The 18,395-nt window shown below is 42.0% G+C and overlaps 1 protein-coding gene across 1 annotated transcript in view; it reads right to left on the reverse strand.

The window, feature by feature from the left end:
* Window positions 1–18,395, reverse strand: part of LOC108786220 (WD repeat-containing protein 64-like) — a 125,006-nt gene that overhangs the window by 28,522 nt on the left and 78,089 nt on the right. The window contains exons 18-21 of the mRNA XM_018555470.1: window positions 16,762–16,841; window positions 13,152–13,206; window positions 9,763–9,808; window positions 6,692–6,751 (exon numbers count right to left, since the gene is read on the reverse strand). Coding sequence (XP_018410972.1) covers window positions 6,692–6,751; window positions 9,763–9,808; window positions 13,152–13,206; window positions 16,762–16,841 — 241 coding nt within the window. The remainder of the gene's footprint in view (window positions 1–6,691; window positions 6,752–9,762; window positions 9,809–13,151; window positions 13,207–16,761; window positions 16,842–18,395) is intronic.

Consider the following 18,395-nt stretch of genomic DNA (forward strand, 5'->3'; position numbering starts at 1 on the left):
TCAAGTCCAAATCTCATTTTTTAGTATGTTTTGCATCATGCCTCACTTTTTAAAGTTTTCTTAAGCAACTTGTTTTTTGCAAATCTGTTGCAAAGTTTCTTATATGGAGATTCTCCCAGTAACATCATTTTTTGTTTTAGGCTGACAATGCTAAGCCACTGCCTTGGAATGTAAGCTCTTGTATATGACCCTTTGGGCTGGCAATCTGACAGACCTGAGAGGCAGACAATTTAGAGAAAGCACATGGCAGAAAGACAATGCTGCAAGTAATGATGTTACTGGCATGAACTAAAGGTAAGAAACTTTAAATTAGATTCACAAAAAATATGTGTGTATGAAACTGTATACAGTGAGACACGCTGCCAAAAAAAAACAAAAACATTGATTTTGGGTTTACATACATTTACATCATTACTTCAAATCTCAAAAAAAATAATAATGAATAAGTGTATTCTGCAAATTCCGGCCCACCTATTTTACGCAGCAACTTTGTAAAAATGGCCTGGCAGTGGGAACTAGCAATTGGATCATCTCCAGTACGCGGTGTATTTAGAAATTTGCACTTATCCTTTAAAGGGTCAGTCCACTGAAGTGGAATACTTTAGTTATAAATGGATTGATGGGCTTAGTCACAGGCTTCTTATATCTCTTCGGCTCTACCTCAGAAAGATGTTTCTACCATAGTTTCAGGTGCTGCTCCCATCCACTCCAGGAAGAACTTCCAAGAACTCGGGGAAAATCAAAAATGTACCCTTGCAGTGGGGATACCCCCACACTGCAAGAGTCAAGTGCTCATTTTGTCTAGGGGGCTCAAGCAAAGCTGTATTACCCACCTGCTCCCTGCTCCCATTACCTCCCTCTGGGCTGCTAGACCAGTCCCTCTCACCTCCTCTCCACTGAGCTCCGGCAGTTTATGGATCGCTGATGTCATCATGTCTTATGCAGGTCCATTGACCTTCACTAGACATGAGGATGCTGAGGGACATTCTCTAGCCGGAGTGGAGGGGGAGAGAGAGGTGAGTGCTGACCGCCACAGGACAGAGGATCAGGTAAGTAAAACTGCTTTATATGAACCCACTAGATAAAAGAGCACTTAACCCATACAGTTCATGGGTAGGCCCACTGGAAGGGTAAGTGTTTTTATTTCTTTAAAATCTCACTACCTCTGCTACAACAAAGGTATTCCGCCTTCTCTTGTGTCTCCTGCTACATTATATAAATTTTAAATTATATTGGGAATCTATCATAGAGTGATCTCTGTTCTATTTCCCTTGCTTGTTCGTACATTTGCACAGTTACCATACATGTTCTCAATTCTGTGTTAGCCTGCACACTATTTATACACCACACATGCAGCTTTTTAGATCCTTTTTAGTCCTGCAGTCTGAACAAGGATATTTAGCGTTGACTGAGAACAATATTCACATTATTATCAATGTGTATTATATAACAAATCTCTCAAAAGGGATTTTGGATTACCAATTGTTATGAATCTCAAATTTGAGTTGACTATGTCATAATTTTAAAAGTTAAAATTCCAATGCAGCTTAAATTCTTTATACTGTAAAATGTAAGCCAATATAAAGACAATAGAAGACCAACATGATTACAAACTGCTCCATGATTTGGTTTTAATAGTCAGTAGAAGGTCTATAAGTAAGACATGTTAATAATAATCAACCTTGTATTATATTAACGCAATATGAACATAAGCACTTTATTTAGTTACCTCGTTCATGCTCTATGAATCATTAAAAGGTGATGTGTGCCTAAGGGTATACTTCAGCATGCTTCATTACTGCTGTATGATATAAATCACTCTAAATAAATTGTGTGAAAATATGTTCACTAACACAAGACTGCAATAACACAGATGTACCATCAGTATTGGTAGGACTACTTTGGAACACTGTCAGCAATTCCAGTTACTCTCTGTTGATTAATTCCCAGTGGAATTCAGACAGACGTTGTACAAACAACCTCCATCTTCATAGTATCACATCCACTTTCCTGTAGTGGTACAGTGTCTTTAAATATAACTACACAGTCCAATAGGCAGCAAAATTTGACTGGTGGGTCATGACCCAAAAGTGGGTTGCGACCCCATGCCTTCCACTGCACTAGGTGAGACGCTCCTCAGTCTCCCCCATAACCGACACTGTCAGTTCTCGTGCCGAGCAGCCATTCAAAATATGCTGCCTGGTGCCAGCTTGAGGTGTGGTGGGCTGGGGGTATGGCCGCTAGGGTGCTCCATCAATATGTGCATTGCTTACAGCTTCCTCACATTCTGGCTCCTGACACCTCTACAGGAAGTGCAAGGGAGCTGTACAAGCAATGCACGTATGGATGGAGCTCTGTCACAGCACATCAGCCCACACTGAACACCTTAGGCCTGGTTAACATCTATGTGTTTTATCGCACGGATTAAGTCACGCGATAATGTGCAAAACCCATACACATCAATGGCAACAGTTCACACCTTAGCGTTGCGTCGTGCGTGCGATATCGCCTGTCGCGCAAAAAGATGCAGGTGCTATTTTTTTGCGCCGTTTTTTAAAGCATTTTGCGCCAAAAAAAACAAAACGCGCGAACTCAGTTAAACAACAGCAATCGCCTAGGTGTGAACCAGGCTCAAAATGTTTTTTTGCAGTGTGTATGTGTGTGTGAGAATGTCTGTGAGTGTGTGAGATCTGGTGCGGGAGGTGTGTTGCGTTGCCATTCATTTGAATGGCACCCCAAACACACCTCCCGGCCACAGTGTATTTGCTAGCACTGTAACATGGGGTACCGCAATGCTGTGCGTTCCAGTGTGGTGCGAACTGGGTTGCAACTTAATAACCAAAGACAAATGTGGGTCCTAAGGTTGTACAGGTTGAGAACCACTGATCTAGCAGACCTGGTCGGACACACCCCATCTCTTCCTCAGCACTACAAGTCTGCATGGGGACACTTGCTATGAGAGGTGTGGCTGTTACTTATAGAATATACAGTAGTACCAGTAGGAGGGCAGGAAATAAGATTAAAAGATATTTGGAAGCATAAATCAGTCAAAAATCATAGCATATGGCAGTACAGGACTACATAAAACTACTAGTGATGCACTGAAATTTCGGCCGCCGCAACATATTAGTCAAAATGGCACTTTTGGCAAAATCCCGGGAGGAGAGAAACTGTCAGAGGAGGCTGAGCGGTGCGGCGAGGAGAGCACTGTGAGCCACACCGCCCCACCCCGCTCAGCCTCCTCTGACCAATCAGGATGGAAAATGGTGTGGGGGAGGAGACAGCAGTGCCCTGTCACAGGAGCCCGAGGCGTCGGTGAGGGGAAAAAGTCAGCTGTCAAAATAGACCCAGCTCTCTTTCCCGCACTGCAAGCTCACACTCCTGGGACAGCAAGTTAGGATGGAGAGCGATACAAGTAGGTCAGCTATCAGTGATCACTGACTGTTTGTAAATGACTGGACATAGTATGAGTTACTATGTTCCAGTTATAAATGAATAGGAAGTGATCTACATTACTTCCTATTCATTCATGATTGTCTACATAGTAACTCATACTATATCCACAATTTATGAATGAACAGGAACACTCAGTATAGAACATTCCTGTTCATTTATAACAGGGGCTGTGGAAAAAGAGATTGTGGACTCTGTGTCCTTAATCTATTTTTCAATTTTAAAAGGGAAATATCAGGGGTCTGTTTAGACCCCTGATATTTCAGGAAGCCCCCAGCTGTAAAGTTCAAACATAAAATTATTTAGTAAACATAAATGCATAACAATAAAATGTAAAAGTTTATAAAACTTAAAAATTAAATATTGTAAAAAAGGTTAGAAAAAAAAATTCTGACTTTTTTTATTTTCGCTTTAACATTTTCAATTTGCAAATTGAAGTGCAAAATTTCCATGTTGCTGTGCAACACAAAGCATGGTAATTCACTACTATGAATTGTGGCATACTGAATTGCTAAAATAGAGCATGTACATTTTTCTGCGTGCTGAATGAGTTAAGGCAGCCCATTCAAATAAATAGGTCGTCTTAATGCAACATACTACGCATCAACTCATGTGTGTTAAATGCAGACGCACAAATGTAAATGGCCTCTAAAACTCAAGCTGGATTTGCAGTAGTCTACAAGGTGGGCAAAGTAATTCCGAAGAGAATAAAAAAACACACAACTATCTAATGTCTGTATGACCGTGGTCATTAAATATAATCTTCCCGCACACTGCCACATTCTCCTTAACAAATGTATTTTTTATGCCTGAAGGACCAAACACATGTCAATATAATGTGCAAGTAAAAAGAGAAATTAATAGTTTTCTTACTGTATTTATTACTAGTTGTTATTTTAAACACATGCCACCCACGCACACATGAGAAAAGAGTTTTAATTAATGGATTGTTCAATTATAATTGCTCAATATAAGCAATTTATAGTGAGAATGCAGAATGCTTTGGGGAAAGTTTAGAACAAGTGTTGAATATTTATGAGCTCATGAATAACCTGTCCGCAATTCTCTGCAGCATTTAAAGAATTTATTTTTAAAAAACAATCACCTCAGTAAACATATATATGAAAATTGGTGTAGGAAAATGGGATTTGCAGGAAAATTGTTTGTTACTGACCCTCTGTGTACTGTAGTAACACCATGGAATTCCCATTTCTAGCAGGTCAAAGGTTGCGAGCTCACACCTTAAGGCCTCATTCACAAAGCTAAGAGTCGGTCCGTACAGATCCGTGCGGTGTGCACAGCCGAATCGGGCAATTCCAGGGAAGGAAAGTTGCTGCGTGTGATTGTACGCAGCAGCCTGTTCTTCTCTATGGGAGGATGCGGCCGTACGCTCATCCGAGCTGCACGTCCATGCAGGTGTCTGTGTTTGGACGCAGACAGGATCCATCCTGTCTGTGTACAAGTACGGACACCCATACCGCCGCATCCTCCCATAGAGAAGAACAGGCTGCTGCGTACAATCACACAACACCTGTCTCTCCCCGAGAATGGCCCGATACGGCTGTGCACGCCGCACGGATCTGTATGGGCCAACTCTTAGCTGTGTGAATGAGGCCTAAATGACAAATTGACGTTATTTAGATTCTGTCATTGTCTAATGTTACCCCGTACTTTGGCAACTGTAGGCAAAAGGCACTTTGCATAGCAGATGTCTGCTCATATCTGCAGCCATCTTCTTTGCTTTCCCAGTTTAGTGCTGGAACCTTGATAAAAACCTGGGATTTTAGAGTATAGGGACATCTAGGAAGTCACAGGGCCAAGAAGTAGTTTTTAACCAAATGCATTGCATGTGCAAAATGAATGTTTTGGGGCCACACAGCTATTTATCAATGTTTTTGCACATGCAATTCATGTAGTAGATTGAACTGCTCTGTGTGGTGCTGGCAACTTCAAAAAGTATAGATATGTGCACCAGTGCCGTCCCTTTCAGCAAGTATGCAGAGACTGATTACTGGTGATCCTGCTTGTGAGGCCAATATTTTATCTCAACAGCATGGTAAAGTGATATTAAAGTCAAAAGGTTTTTAAGCTATTTCTAAAGCTAATTAAATTACTTACAATGGATGCTGCTTCTTGATGTTTAAATGTTTTGGTTTGCTGCATTATCAGCTGGTCCCCTGAGCAATGGCCCCAATATGCTGTTTTAGGGTGGTTCTTTCTCTTGCAGGGCCCTATGGAGCCACCCTTGTGTGTGTCTACACAAACACACAGACACAGCAAGACAATCCCCTCCCCTGCTCATCACTCTTCCTTCCTTTCTGCTGCAAGTTAGTAGATGGACAGCTGCTTTAGACTGTGCTGTCCCCTGTGATCTGGTACAGGACAGGAAGTTCCGAGAAGCTGAGCTAAAATAATGTAATGCAATCATCACATATTCAAGAACTACTTCCTGCTTAGGAGTGCTGTGCAGTGATTTAGATTTAGTCTTTCTCTCTCGCAGTTAAAATCTCTAGGTTACATTTTATGTTGCAGTCAAGCAAGGGTAAATACTGTGGCTGTCTTATATATGGACAAGCCCTAGTGTAATGGCGGGAGCCTCTGGCCCTCCAGCTGTGGGGAAACTACAAATCTCATGATGCATATGCCTCCAAGAGTCATGTCTGTGGCTGTGAGAATCTTGCAATGCCTCATGGGATTTGTAGTTTCACCACAGCTGGAGGGCCGGTGTTCGATCGAAAGTTCGAACTTATCGAGTTCTGCGACCGCCTGACTTCTGGTTTCCTTAGAACTCCAGCGGCGGCCATATTGATTGGGGCCCCTGAGATTAATAACATGCTGGATTACTGTGGATCCTAGTTCATTTTATTACTTCATTGCTGTGGTGTATGTGTATAGGGCAATGCCTTGGCTGGCGCTCGTGCAGAACAACTTTCTTGGGCAAACCTGTTAGTTCTAAGGAAACAGGAAGTAAGGCGGTCGCAGAACTCGATAAGTTTGAACTTTTGATTGAACACCGGGTTTCCCCACCCCTGCCCTAGAGAAAGAATCTGAAAGTCAGTGTATGGATTAAAGTAAAACAAATGTCAAAAATGACCATCAGGTAAATGTACACTAAGGATACACCGCCATTTCCCTTAAAATGTGACATTTCCTTGCAGTGCAAAGCTAGATTGTATCCACACAGAGTACAGCAAAAAAAAGTATTTTTAACAATGCCTTTTGTTATCAGTTGACTTACCAAGTCATCCTTCCAGCCTGGCTGTGGCTCTTGGAAGTGATGAAGATCATCATCAGAATCCTGCAAAACAACAAAGTCACTTTGTCAGTTATTGTGGCAGACGGTTGGATTCTATAATGACATGGGAGCACTGTGGGATCACACAAGGAGTAAAATGAAGCCTCATTATACAAAGCTTACCTTCCCGTATTTCTATACAAGATAAAAGTTTGCCAAGCACAATGGAAAAATAGTGTTTTATATTGTTATCAAAGCCTCCTCTGTATGGTACCTATGACCGAGTGGGGAATATGTACATGCTGCAAAACATTCTGCAAATGTATGGAGATACAGTTCAGCATGACTAGTAATAAACTGGCCCAGAAATCTCCCATATACATAAGCTCTTCAGGGAAAATGCTATAGTTAGCTGTCCTTGTGTTTTGATGATTTGAGAAAAAAGCCAATCAGCGAAATAAACAGTTGAAATATCTATACATGTGAACTGTCTTATCTGCCAAGAAATGTGTAATTGAGTACAGCCAGTCTTGTAATTCAAGCACCTTTTCCATATAGCATAGCCAGGTCCCTGACCTCGACTGTAGTTAGTGATATTGAACTCAATTTTTTTTAACATTTCACCATTGCAGGGCCACACTTACATAGGGTGCTGCTTCTCACCCTTTTAAAACATTATTTTCTTCTTGTTTGGTCAGTCCCATTGTTGCTGCCCCCACCATCCTGTTTTATGGTGGATCCTGTTCCTTGCAAGGTCTTGTGGAGCCACCTTTGTGTGTGGGTTCCTGACCGGCTGTGTGGCTCTATGTTGTATGTGTTATGGTTAACCCACAGCACCATGGCAGGCCAATCCCCTTCTCCCTCCTCCTTCCTCTTTAAAACTAATAAGGAGACAGCTGCTGGTGCCTGCACCTCAATTACCTATTTCTCAGTAAGCAAGCTCCCTGAAAGGAAGTTCGGGGAGGCTGCGCTGAGGGACCTGGGGCCAGTGGCTGTGCATAGCAAATAGTGTAAGTTTTGAGCCTTTACATACAGTACATTATGTGTTGGGGCAAAGTTTACTTAGGGCTTATAATTCATCAATAAAAAAGTGTGAAGGTTTAATACTACTGTAGGCAGTCTGGTCAATGACCTAATACTAGCCTGCTAAGTGGCAACGAAGAAGCAGCAGCACAGCAATGAGTCATTCTCCTGTGCTTTCCTGTTCTGTAAGCATGTTCTGTGTTAGACTGACAGCACTGCGCACACTGATTGTGACGCACTGCTCCCCCTTGCAGTCTGTGTACCTACTGAACCGGGGAAATATAGACAGAATTCAAGTTAAAGTATGTTTACACAGGTCACATACATTGTTGCTATGTATGGGAAGGATTCTTCTGACCACTGCTTAAAGTCTCTGCACATTCAGAAAATGTATCTGTTCACAAAAAAGTGGCTTTTAGATCTCACTATGTTAGTGATAGAAATAACAACGTGAGCATTGCCCCATCTGGAGGTTTGGTGCCGGACCAAACTGCACAGGGCTGCCAACCTCTCCCATTTTTGAAAATCTAAGTCAAACATATCTTAATTTAGCCAACCATAGCGTTAAGTGGCCACAGATAATTCATGAAATAAATTATTGAAAAACTTTAGCAGGGTTATTCACAAAAGAATGAAGAGTTTGGAGAAGGCAGGAGAAGTGACCAATCTAGGACAAAATAGATGATTTGAAAAATTCTCCAATTCAGCTCACTTTCCAGTTCAGCTATGTTGTCCCAGATTGTTCTCTTCTCCTGCCTTCTCCAGACTCTGCACCCTTTTGTGAACAACCCCATAGATTTTGAGCTTTGTTTGAAAATGTTTTCTAACTTCATATGTATAAGCAGGTGTGATACTTCCCTCTGCTATCCAGCAGAAGTTAGAATCAGAGCATTATTTGTGTACTTTGGTCACCATCTGGCAAGTATTGCAACAGGTCTTAGTGCTGAAATTGTTCATGCGTGCAAGGACATGTCTCTCCTTGTCCTAGCGCTGGACTGACTCATACATGGAAGGCCAGGTATTTCCCTGTCCTAGCGCTGGAATTACTCATACACGGAAGGTCAGGTATCTCCCCATCCTAGCACTGGAATGAAGCATACATGGAGGGCCAGGTATCTCCCTATCCTGGTGTTGGACTGACTCATACATGGAAGGTCAAGTATCTCCCCGTCCTAGCACTGGAATGACACATACATGGAGGGCCAGGTATCTCCCTGTCTTGGTGCTGGAATGACTCGTGCATGGAAGGACAGGTATCTCCCCATTATGGCCAGCTTATTTCAACTGTATTAACCCCTTCATGACTGAGGCCCTTTTTTCCATTTTTGCACCCATGTTATATTCCACATTTTAGGCCTGAAAATGACGTAAAACCCCCCAACATTATATATTTTCTGAATGCCAAGACCCTAGAGAATAAAATGGTGGTAGTTGAAAATTTTTATGTTGCGCAATATTAGCGCAACTCCTTATTAAACCCCAAAATTTAGTGACAAATTTAATTAAATGCCCCAAAACACAACAAATTACCCATTTTATAGCAGATGGTGGTGACAGGATAAAGCTATACTGAATAATGTATTTTTTCAACCTATAGAGATATGAAAAAAAAGTATCTGGGTGCTACAGATACTTCCCCTCAGTATACAAACATACTGGTGCACCACTGGTGCACTGGTTCCTGCCCTACTGTTTGTGTGGTGGGGACATAAGCTTGTAAACTGACCTGTTTTAGTGTTTTAGAGACTGATGTGAAGTAATGATTCCAAGTGGTCTGTAAAAACATTCTGAATATGTCAATGCTATACATATGAAATAAACCTTAAAAAATGACTACAGCTGAGAAGCCTGGAGAGGCCCAGCAGCCCATAAACACTGTCAAGCAGAATATCCTTTTTTATGAATGCCATAAATAAATGACTGACAATCTTCTAGAACTGGATGAAAATGTATCTATTCTGACTCCTAATGTCCTACTACTGCTTCTAAATGAGGTTTTCCCTCAGTGTAAAATTCCAAGATTCTACTACATATACATAACGCATACTTACAATATACATATTTATTCTTCGATCCCATCCAACAGCCACAATATATCTGAAAGAATATGACAGCATGGCATTTTATTATAACAATTTATTGTTACAATGTCATCTACATCATCACTACATCATCATCTATTAGATTGTAAGCTCTCTCGAGCAGGGCCCTCCTACCTCCCGAAATGTTATTGTTAAAATTGTATTGTCTCCCTCAGTTTTGTAAAGCGCTGCGCAAACAGCGAAGGTATACTTGCCCACAGCACTGAAAATTCATGTTCCAGGAGGTTAGGATGTAGTTAGGACAGGCAGAAGTGTTCTCCCAAAGCTGGCCATACACCTATAGATTATCTGCAAATTTTCTATGGTCAGATGGAAAAAGTGCAACAGATTGCTCCATCTACACTAAACTATATGGATGGAGGAATCTCCCACTGGGCCAAGCTTCAGTATCCTGCTAGTCGGCCCCGCTGGCTCTCAAAATACCTGAACAATGCCTGCATCCAATCAGATTGTTCAGGTATTTTGACAGCCAGCGGGGCCGACTAGCAAGATACTGAAGCTTGGCCCAGTGGGAGATTCCTCCATCCACACAGTTTAGCGTAGATGGAGGAATCTGTTGCACTTTTTCAACCTGACCATAGAAAATCTGCAGATAATCTTTTTTTTAAAGATAATGTTTTTATTGGAGAAATCATAAAAGACAACAAATATAAACAAACCACGAAGACAACAGGGGGAAAAGGTACAGAAAATACATAAAATACATAAAATACAGGGTCTGCACATCTGATCATTGGTAAAGTACAGCGAGGTGGCACAGTAATAGGCTACCAAGTTGTCGCTGCATGGTTATGGGAGCACGCCCTCAGCGTTATCGGGGGCTTCTGCATATATCCTGTGCATGGGGATAACCACCCCTGACCAGGCACGTATGAGAAGAGACGTAGTTTAGCATAGCACTGCATAGGGCCCATTAGGACCCCCATAGGCCGTACCATATAGTGCAGAGGCTGAGGAGAAATATGCAGGGGGGAAAAAAAAAACAAAAACAAAAACAAAAACCACAAGATAAGAAGAGAGAAAGAGAGAGGACAAAGCAAGGAGAGATGAAGGGTAGTCCAGCATACGTATCAAGTACAAGTACACACTAATACTGGTATAGGGAAGGGTATGTCCATTCTCTACTGACCCATCCGGGCATCGTGGCCTCCCCCATGGAGGCGTGTTCACAAAATCAGGAAGCAAGTAACTCACGAAAGGCAGCTGTGGTGCAGAAGTGAATCCATACACTCCACACCTCATAGAATTGCGGATAGCGATCACAGATATTGGCCGTAGGTTCCTCAGTCCTACAGAGAGTCTGCATCTCATCTATCCATTCCTTCATGGTGGGACTCAATGGAGATTTCCAGTGCCTCGGAATCACCGCCCTAGCCGCCAGCATAAAAAATCTCAGCAAGCCTTTCTTGATTGATTTGTAGGAGCCCTGAAACATGGAGAGCAAGGCAAGCTGTGGTGTGCACTCCACCTCTATACCCGTCAGTGACTCATAAGTGGAGAAAATGGAAGACCAGAACTTGGTAACCCCCGCACAACTCCACCAGATATGTAACATTGAGCCATGGTGTAAGGAGCATCTCCAGCACAGGTCAGACACCTGAGGGAAGAAGACACGAAGCCTGGTCGGGCAATATCTGCAGATAATCTATAGGTGTATGGCCAGCTTTACATGCTAGTGGGAAGAGAGAAAGCACAAAGAATGTATTGTGAGACATGCTACCTTGGGGTTACTAAAGAAGTAAAGCATGTTCACTTAATAAGTAGACCGACCCTTAAAATCTATTAATCGATCCCTTGATGATTCATCCTCTTAATCTTTACAATATGGCCAAATGGAAAAATCAAACATACACAGATAAATTCTACATGCCCGAGTCCTGTTTATTCCTCATAGAGCCCTGTATAATTTATACATGTACAGTAATACCTTGGTTTACGAGCATAATTCGTTCCGGAAGCATGCTTGTAATCCAAAGCGCTTGTATATCAAAGCGAGTTTCCCCATAGGAAATAATGGAAATTCAGATGATTCGTTCCACATCCCAAAAATATTCATATAAAATGATTACAATACTGTACTGTAATATAATACTGTACAAAATATAAAGAAAAATAAACCAATTACCGGTACCTTTTGTGGCCGGTGTGAGAGGGACAAGAGAGAGGAGGATTATTGTGTAGGACAACTTTCACTATCACTAACGGAATCACTGCTATCTCTTGACTCAATGGAATCTTTTTCATTTCGTGAAACCTTAACAAGGAATCTGTCCAATGTGGCATTGCATTGTCGTTAAACCGACTCATCGCTCGCACTGCTACAGCCTTATTCGGTGGTGCTTTTCTACAAAATTTTGCTCTTCTTGCAAGACATTTGCTTGTATATCAAAGCAAAATTTTTCAGAAATGTTTGCTTGTCTTGCAAAACGCTCTCAAACCAAGTTACTTGTAAACCAAGGTATTACTGTATGTGTAAAATGTAACATCTGACATACAGTACCGACAAAACAGAACATATACAAATTTGAAACCTGCTAGTTTTAGACAAAATTCTATTATACATTTTACATTTGAGGGCAGTCCATCCAAATTTGTTATTTCAGTGGATTCCTGCAGAATAAATGAAGCACCAGCTTATCCCTTGGGGATTCCAGTAGCCAGAGTTCTATGTATAGAAAATGCTCATGGCTATGTCTCCATATATACTTGTCATTGAACTAAGAAAGTCAGAATAATTGCTTGACATTTAATGATAGGAACACTCAGAGTGATATCTCATCTGTATAGTATAAGAAACCCCCCCATCGTGTGGCATAGACACTATGAAAAAACAGAAAAGGGATGGTATATAAAGTCCGCATGTGACCTATTGTAAAGTATAAAAAAAAAAAATCAGCTTTACATAAAAAAATTAAAACTCATCAATATTGTTTGGCCACAGCTATGCAGTTTTAAATGTAAATGTTGGCTAAATCTAAAAAAAAAACGGTAGCTGGTCACAGATGGGAGCTTGTACCAGGAAAGTTATGGAGATGAGGAAAGGAGGAGGTGCTGATGTCACCATATAGATGTGTGGTCCAGCAGAGGAGAACTCATGTAGGGCTGACAACACTGTTTGGGATTTCAGGGCAGCAGAACCAGCATTGTCAGCCCACTACATGACATTAGGAGCTTCTACATCAGTATTTTTCAGTACTTGCGGCATTTTATAACACAACATGGGGAAATATGCCTGTATTGGAGAGCTGTGCGCAATGTATTTGTTAGATTTTACCCACACTTTAATTCTTAAAGTCAAAACAAAAGTAGTAAATATATTTGTAAATGAATGATCTTACTTGTTTCTATTTATTTCTATATAAGTGCAGTCACAGATCTCATCAGATTTGTTTGCTGAAAATGATAAAAAGGGATAGAAATTAATTCAGGATGCCACCTCCAAAGGTAAACAGCTCACAAAAAGTTTACACTGTCTCTATTCATTCCCCCTACTTTTCACATGTCTTCTCACAAACAGAAGCTGCATCCATGTGTGACTCAATGCGTTTATTCTCCTAAAGAGTAGAGATGAACCTGGGCTTGGTGAGAATCCAGTTCGCCTGAGTTTATCCAAGCCCACTCAAAATTGGGACTGCCACTCCCACCTCCGGGCCCAATCAGTGACGGCAGTTGCATTCTCCACACCTCTGTGGTATATAGCTGCAGGGTGGGAAATGTTCCTTTCAGCAACTGATTGGGGCAGGAGGGGGTGGCAGTCACAGTTCTGAGCAGGCTTGGGTGTAGTCAGACGAACTGGGTTTGCAAAAAGCCCAGGTTTAAAGGAGAACTATGGGGTTAAGGCTTTTCCCCATAGTTCTCCTTAGGGTAATGGGAGGACACAAACTAGCATCCTCCCGTCACCCTAGGCTCAGTATACCGCGAGCTGTAGCTCAGCGGTATACTGAGCGCCGCAGCTGAAGCGGATCCCGACAATTATGCCGGGATCCGCTCAGCTGCGTGACTGACAGCAGGCTATGCCAATCGCCTATCTAGACAGAGCCAGCTGTACCCGCCCCCTCCCCATCAGCGCTGGGGGAGGGGACGGGTCGGGGGGGAGTCAGCGCTGGCGGACCGGGGAGGGGGGAATCCAGCCCCTCCCGTCATGGCAGAGAGCTGTGACAGGATCGAGAGGTGAGCGAACGCCGGTATGTGTTCGCTCACCTGCCGCCCTGTGACAGTCTCATTGTCACAGGTCGGCTTGAACTATGAGGTGAGTGAAAAGCACTCACCTCATAGTTCTCCTTTAACTCTACTAAAGAGTACCTGTGCTTCAGCAGTAAAGAAAGCTGTGTAAAAGGACAGTAGACACATTTTTTTTGTTTTATTAATTAAGGTTTTGGTGAATTTTGGTAGCATCATGTTTCAAGAAGAACTCTGGGCAGAAGAAAATGTAACCCTTGCAGTGGGGCCTTTCCCCGCACTGCAAGGATTACGTCTTCCTTTTTATCTAAAGTCTAAAATAACAAAGTTATACTCCCCCGAACCTTGACTGCTAGACCGGTCCCAGAAGCCTATCTCCCCTCCGCACTGGGGATGGAATTTCCCTTGGCATTCTCATGTCCAATACACTGTATGGCACGTGATGACTCACAGCTTCTTAGACCTCTGCAGCAGAGGGGGAGCAATGCTGCAGGGACTAGTCTAGCAGCCAGGTGCATAGGAGCTATGGGTCAGTATATATTTGTTACTTAACCCTTGCAGTGCAGCGGTAGCCACGTTTTCTTCAAGGGTTACGTTTTCTTCTAGACTGAATTCTTCTTTAAGGTCCAGTGTAGTCCTTTGTGCCCCCATACATGTAATCATGGCAGAGCTAGCAGATTAGCTTGTAGAGGATTTCGGTGTGAAAAGTTTCAGCATCACCGAATATCACTCTAAAATTAAATCTTCCACAACCTAACCTCATTAAAACATCTATATGGAAATATCAGGCTTATCGACACAAAGTGGAGCTTAGTTATTGCATGTGGATGGGATTACAGAAGAACTAAAGCCATTTTTTCTATCTTGGATAGAATATAAGCCCTGTCAGTTTTTTCGTTTGTTATTGCCATCTATGTCCCATTGGGGAGATTTCCTTTCACTTCCTGTCACTTCCAAAGTGAGGGAAATACCTGTTCTCACCAGGTTCACCAGAGCTAGTGTCCTAATTGGAAGATTTCCGCCTAAATGCTGTTCTGGTGGCAACTCAAAATGTGGGATTTTCTTTCTCTTCCACTCTCTGTTATTGTGGTCACCAGGACAAATTGAGAGTGTGATTCTTCCTAATGGGGACACAGCCAGCAATAAAAAAAAACCTGACTGGTATTCTAATCCCTCACCTCTGTAACCCAAACTAAAAAAAAAAAAAAGTTTTCACTTTAGTTATACTAATACCTTCACATTTAAAAGACAACGTCACTGGATTTGGCTGGGAATATTTCATAAAAACATTCTAACTACTTTATACTGCCCAAAGGATGATCATAATACTTTATTTTAATTTCTTCCAGATTGTTTCCCCTGAAAGGAGGAAGAAATTGTAGATATGATACGGACAGCAATCAAATTCTATTCTGTAGTGGAGGTTTGAAAATAAAAGCATAGGCAACAATGATCATTGCTTCCAAGGGAAAACTGTTCTTGTTTATCATAGCAACTAGAAACTTCCTTTCAATCTTCCATGCATTGTCAACAGGATGTCAATAAACATACAATTCATTTGTGTTTTCTTTTTTCTAAATCTTAATATGTCAGTGTTATACATATGATATAAATCAAAAAATTCTTACTACAACTGAGAAGCCTCAAGAGGGCCAGTAGCCCATAATCAGTTTTAAGTAAAATATCCTTTTTATAAAAGCAAAAATTAAAGGGTAATTCCACTTTGCCAGGTGAACTTGGGAAAATGGAAATACCCCCACCAATCTTCCCACCCTTCCCCGCTGCTCTAACCTGTCAACAAACGATCCTTCCCCTCCGTGGCTGTCGGTAAACCGTCACACACTGTAGTGCAACCTTGCGCTTGGTATTTTAAATTCCACTCGCAAACTAGGGCTCCCCTAAAATCGGTCTTGCACAGGGGCCCTTCACTACTTTTTTTTGCCACTGATAAACTTACAGGTTTGAGTGCATGCATTTTTTCTTAAAGAAGAACTCCAGGAAAATCAAAAAGGAACCCTTGTAGTGGGGCTACCCCGCACACTGCAATGGGCAAGTACTTGGTTTTCTAGGGGGCTCAAATAAAGACGATATACTCACCTGACCCTTGGTCCCTCCAGGCTGCTAGACCGGTCCCCGCAGCCTCATTTCCCCTGGGTAGCGGTAGTCTAAGGGTCACTGACTTTATGATGTCCTATGCAGGGTCACTGACTTGCATTAGAGGTGAGGATGCCAAGGGACATTCCACAGCCGAAAAAGAAGGGGGGAGAAAGGTGAGCCCTGACCTCTACAGGCCCGAGGATCAGGTGAATAAATCTACTTTATTTGAGTCCCCTACACTAAACAAGCACCTAACCCTTGCAGTGTGGGGGTAGCCCCACTGCAATGGTAAGTTTTTTATTTTCTTTAAGTGGGTAATAATTACTGTGCACAGCTGCACACATTTTACAAAAACAATTCTAAAGAAACACTAAAACACAGAAGTCAAATGGATTTTAGCCTGCGTGCCATCATTCTCCAATTTGCCTGCACTGTGGCCTTGTTTATACGTTGGGTTCTTTACGCATTCACTACTACAAAAGAATCAAAATCAACAGACAGTTTGACTGTCCTTAACCTGCATATTTGTACGTCACCTCTACCTCTCAATGTATTCCCAGCGTGGGCACAGAGAGAGAAATTCAGGCCCCAGCTTAGAACAGTCAGAGGATGAATAGAATGTACCTTGTCCCTCACTGTAAATGAAATGACTTTGACTTGTAGAATGTTTACCTCTCCTCAGAGTGTGCAGGCACTGTCCATTATTGTAATTCCACACTTTTAGACAGCCATCTCTTGCTCCTGTGATCAATCTGGTGAATGGAAAATAAATTGCTCATTAGACAGTATACAAATAATATTTCTCAATGAAATCATCATTTCTTGATTCATCCAATCACGTATTGCATTACATTTTAGAGAGATGCAATTCTTTCATCAACATGATTGAATAATGAATCCTATCGTAACAGTTATGGCAACCAGTTGTTTACATGGTACATGAAGTTTCCTTATCTTTACCATTGTTTTGAACTAGAAGTACAGTTTTCGTTGCCAGGAGTTTTCAGCACAGTGGCTTTGAGGTCAGCACTGCGGTATTGCCGTATTGGTGTCTTTGGTGCGGCGTATTAAAAATACAAATATTAGGCCTTGTGATTTAAGGAATTCAGTAACTGAAGTAGCACAAAAAGAACACCTCATGCTTTAAACACCAGCTACTAGATGCCAAAAAGCCTCCACCTATGCCCAGGCTACAGACATTAAACTATTTACAGACACTTCTCAGTATACAATGGGGTTACGTTCTGATAAACCCATCGTAAAGCGATAGTATGGCAAACCGAGGAGTCGTATATACACGTGATATTCAACACTTTTTGTAATTAAATACAGTAGGCTTTTGTCCATCTGTAGGTTACTGTAAGTGTTTTGGCCAAGTTTAAGGTTAACCCAATGAATATCTGTATAGTGTATATATACAGTATGCTGCTATCGTATACGATCGTAAAGTCGAAAAATCGTAAACCGAATGATCATAGACTGAGGAGCATCTGTAAATATTGTTGACCATCAGTAAAAGAGATGTAAAATGTCCCTAGCTGCCGTTAATGCAAAGTTATTCCTTATTAAAGACCTCAACGAACACAACAATGGCTCCAGAGCAGACTTTCTCACCATTTGTACCCCAGAGGAACCATTTTATATATTTTTAGGTCTCAGGGAACACTTGCTAAAACCAATTAATTGGTGGTTTGTGGGAAAAATGACCCTTACATTGGTGGTCAGTAGAAAGAATGCCCCCCTTACATTTGGTGGTCAGAATGCCCTTACAGACAGCTTAAAATATCATTGGAGTTATACATCTGGCTCTGCCAAGTGGCATTGGTCCCAGAACTGTACAGGCTCCACCAAATGGGAGGTCACTCAGCTATAGTTCAAGCAACCGCTAGCGACTTCTGGAGCAACCCTTGTTGAGATTGGCTGGTCTAAAGTATGTTAAAGAACCCCAGGAAATATAAAAATTAACCCTTGTAGTGGGGCTACTCCTACATTGTAAGGGTTAACTGCTTGTTTTGGTTTAGGGGGCTAAAATAAATAAACTATACTCACCCGAGACCTGCAGCAGTGACCGCTCACCTCTCTCCCCCTCCACTCCGGCAGTGCAATGTCCCTTTGCGTCCTCACGTCTAATGCAGCTGCATTATACATAATGGCATCATGGGTCCTTAGACCGCCAGAGCCTGGGGGAGAAGTGGCTGCAGGGACTGGTCTAGCCAAGCTGGACCGAGGCTCAGGTTGAGTATATTTTCTTTATTTTAGCCCCCTATACCAAAATGAGAAGTTAAACCTTACAGTGTGGGAGATCC

The sequence above is a fragment of the Nanorana parkeri genome, unplaced genomic scaffold (assembly GCF_000935625.1).
Source record: "Nanorana parkeri isolate BGI_ZX_2015 unplaced genomic scaffold, ASM93562v1 scaffold198, whole genome shotgun sequence".
Taxonomy (NCBI): Eukaryota; Metazoa; Chordata; class Amphibia; order Anura; family Dicroglossidae; genus Nanorana; species Nanorana parkeri.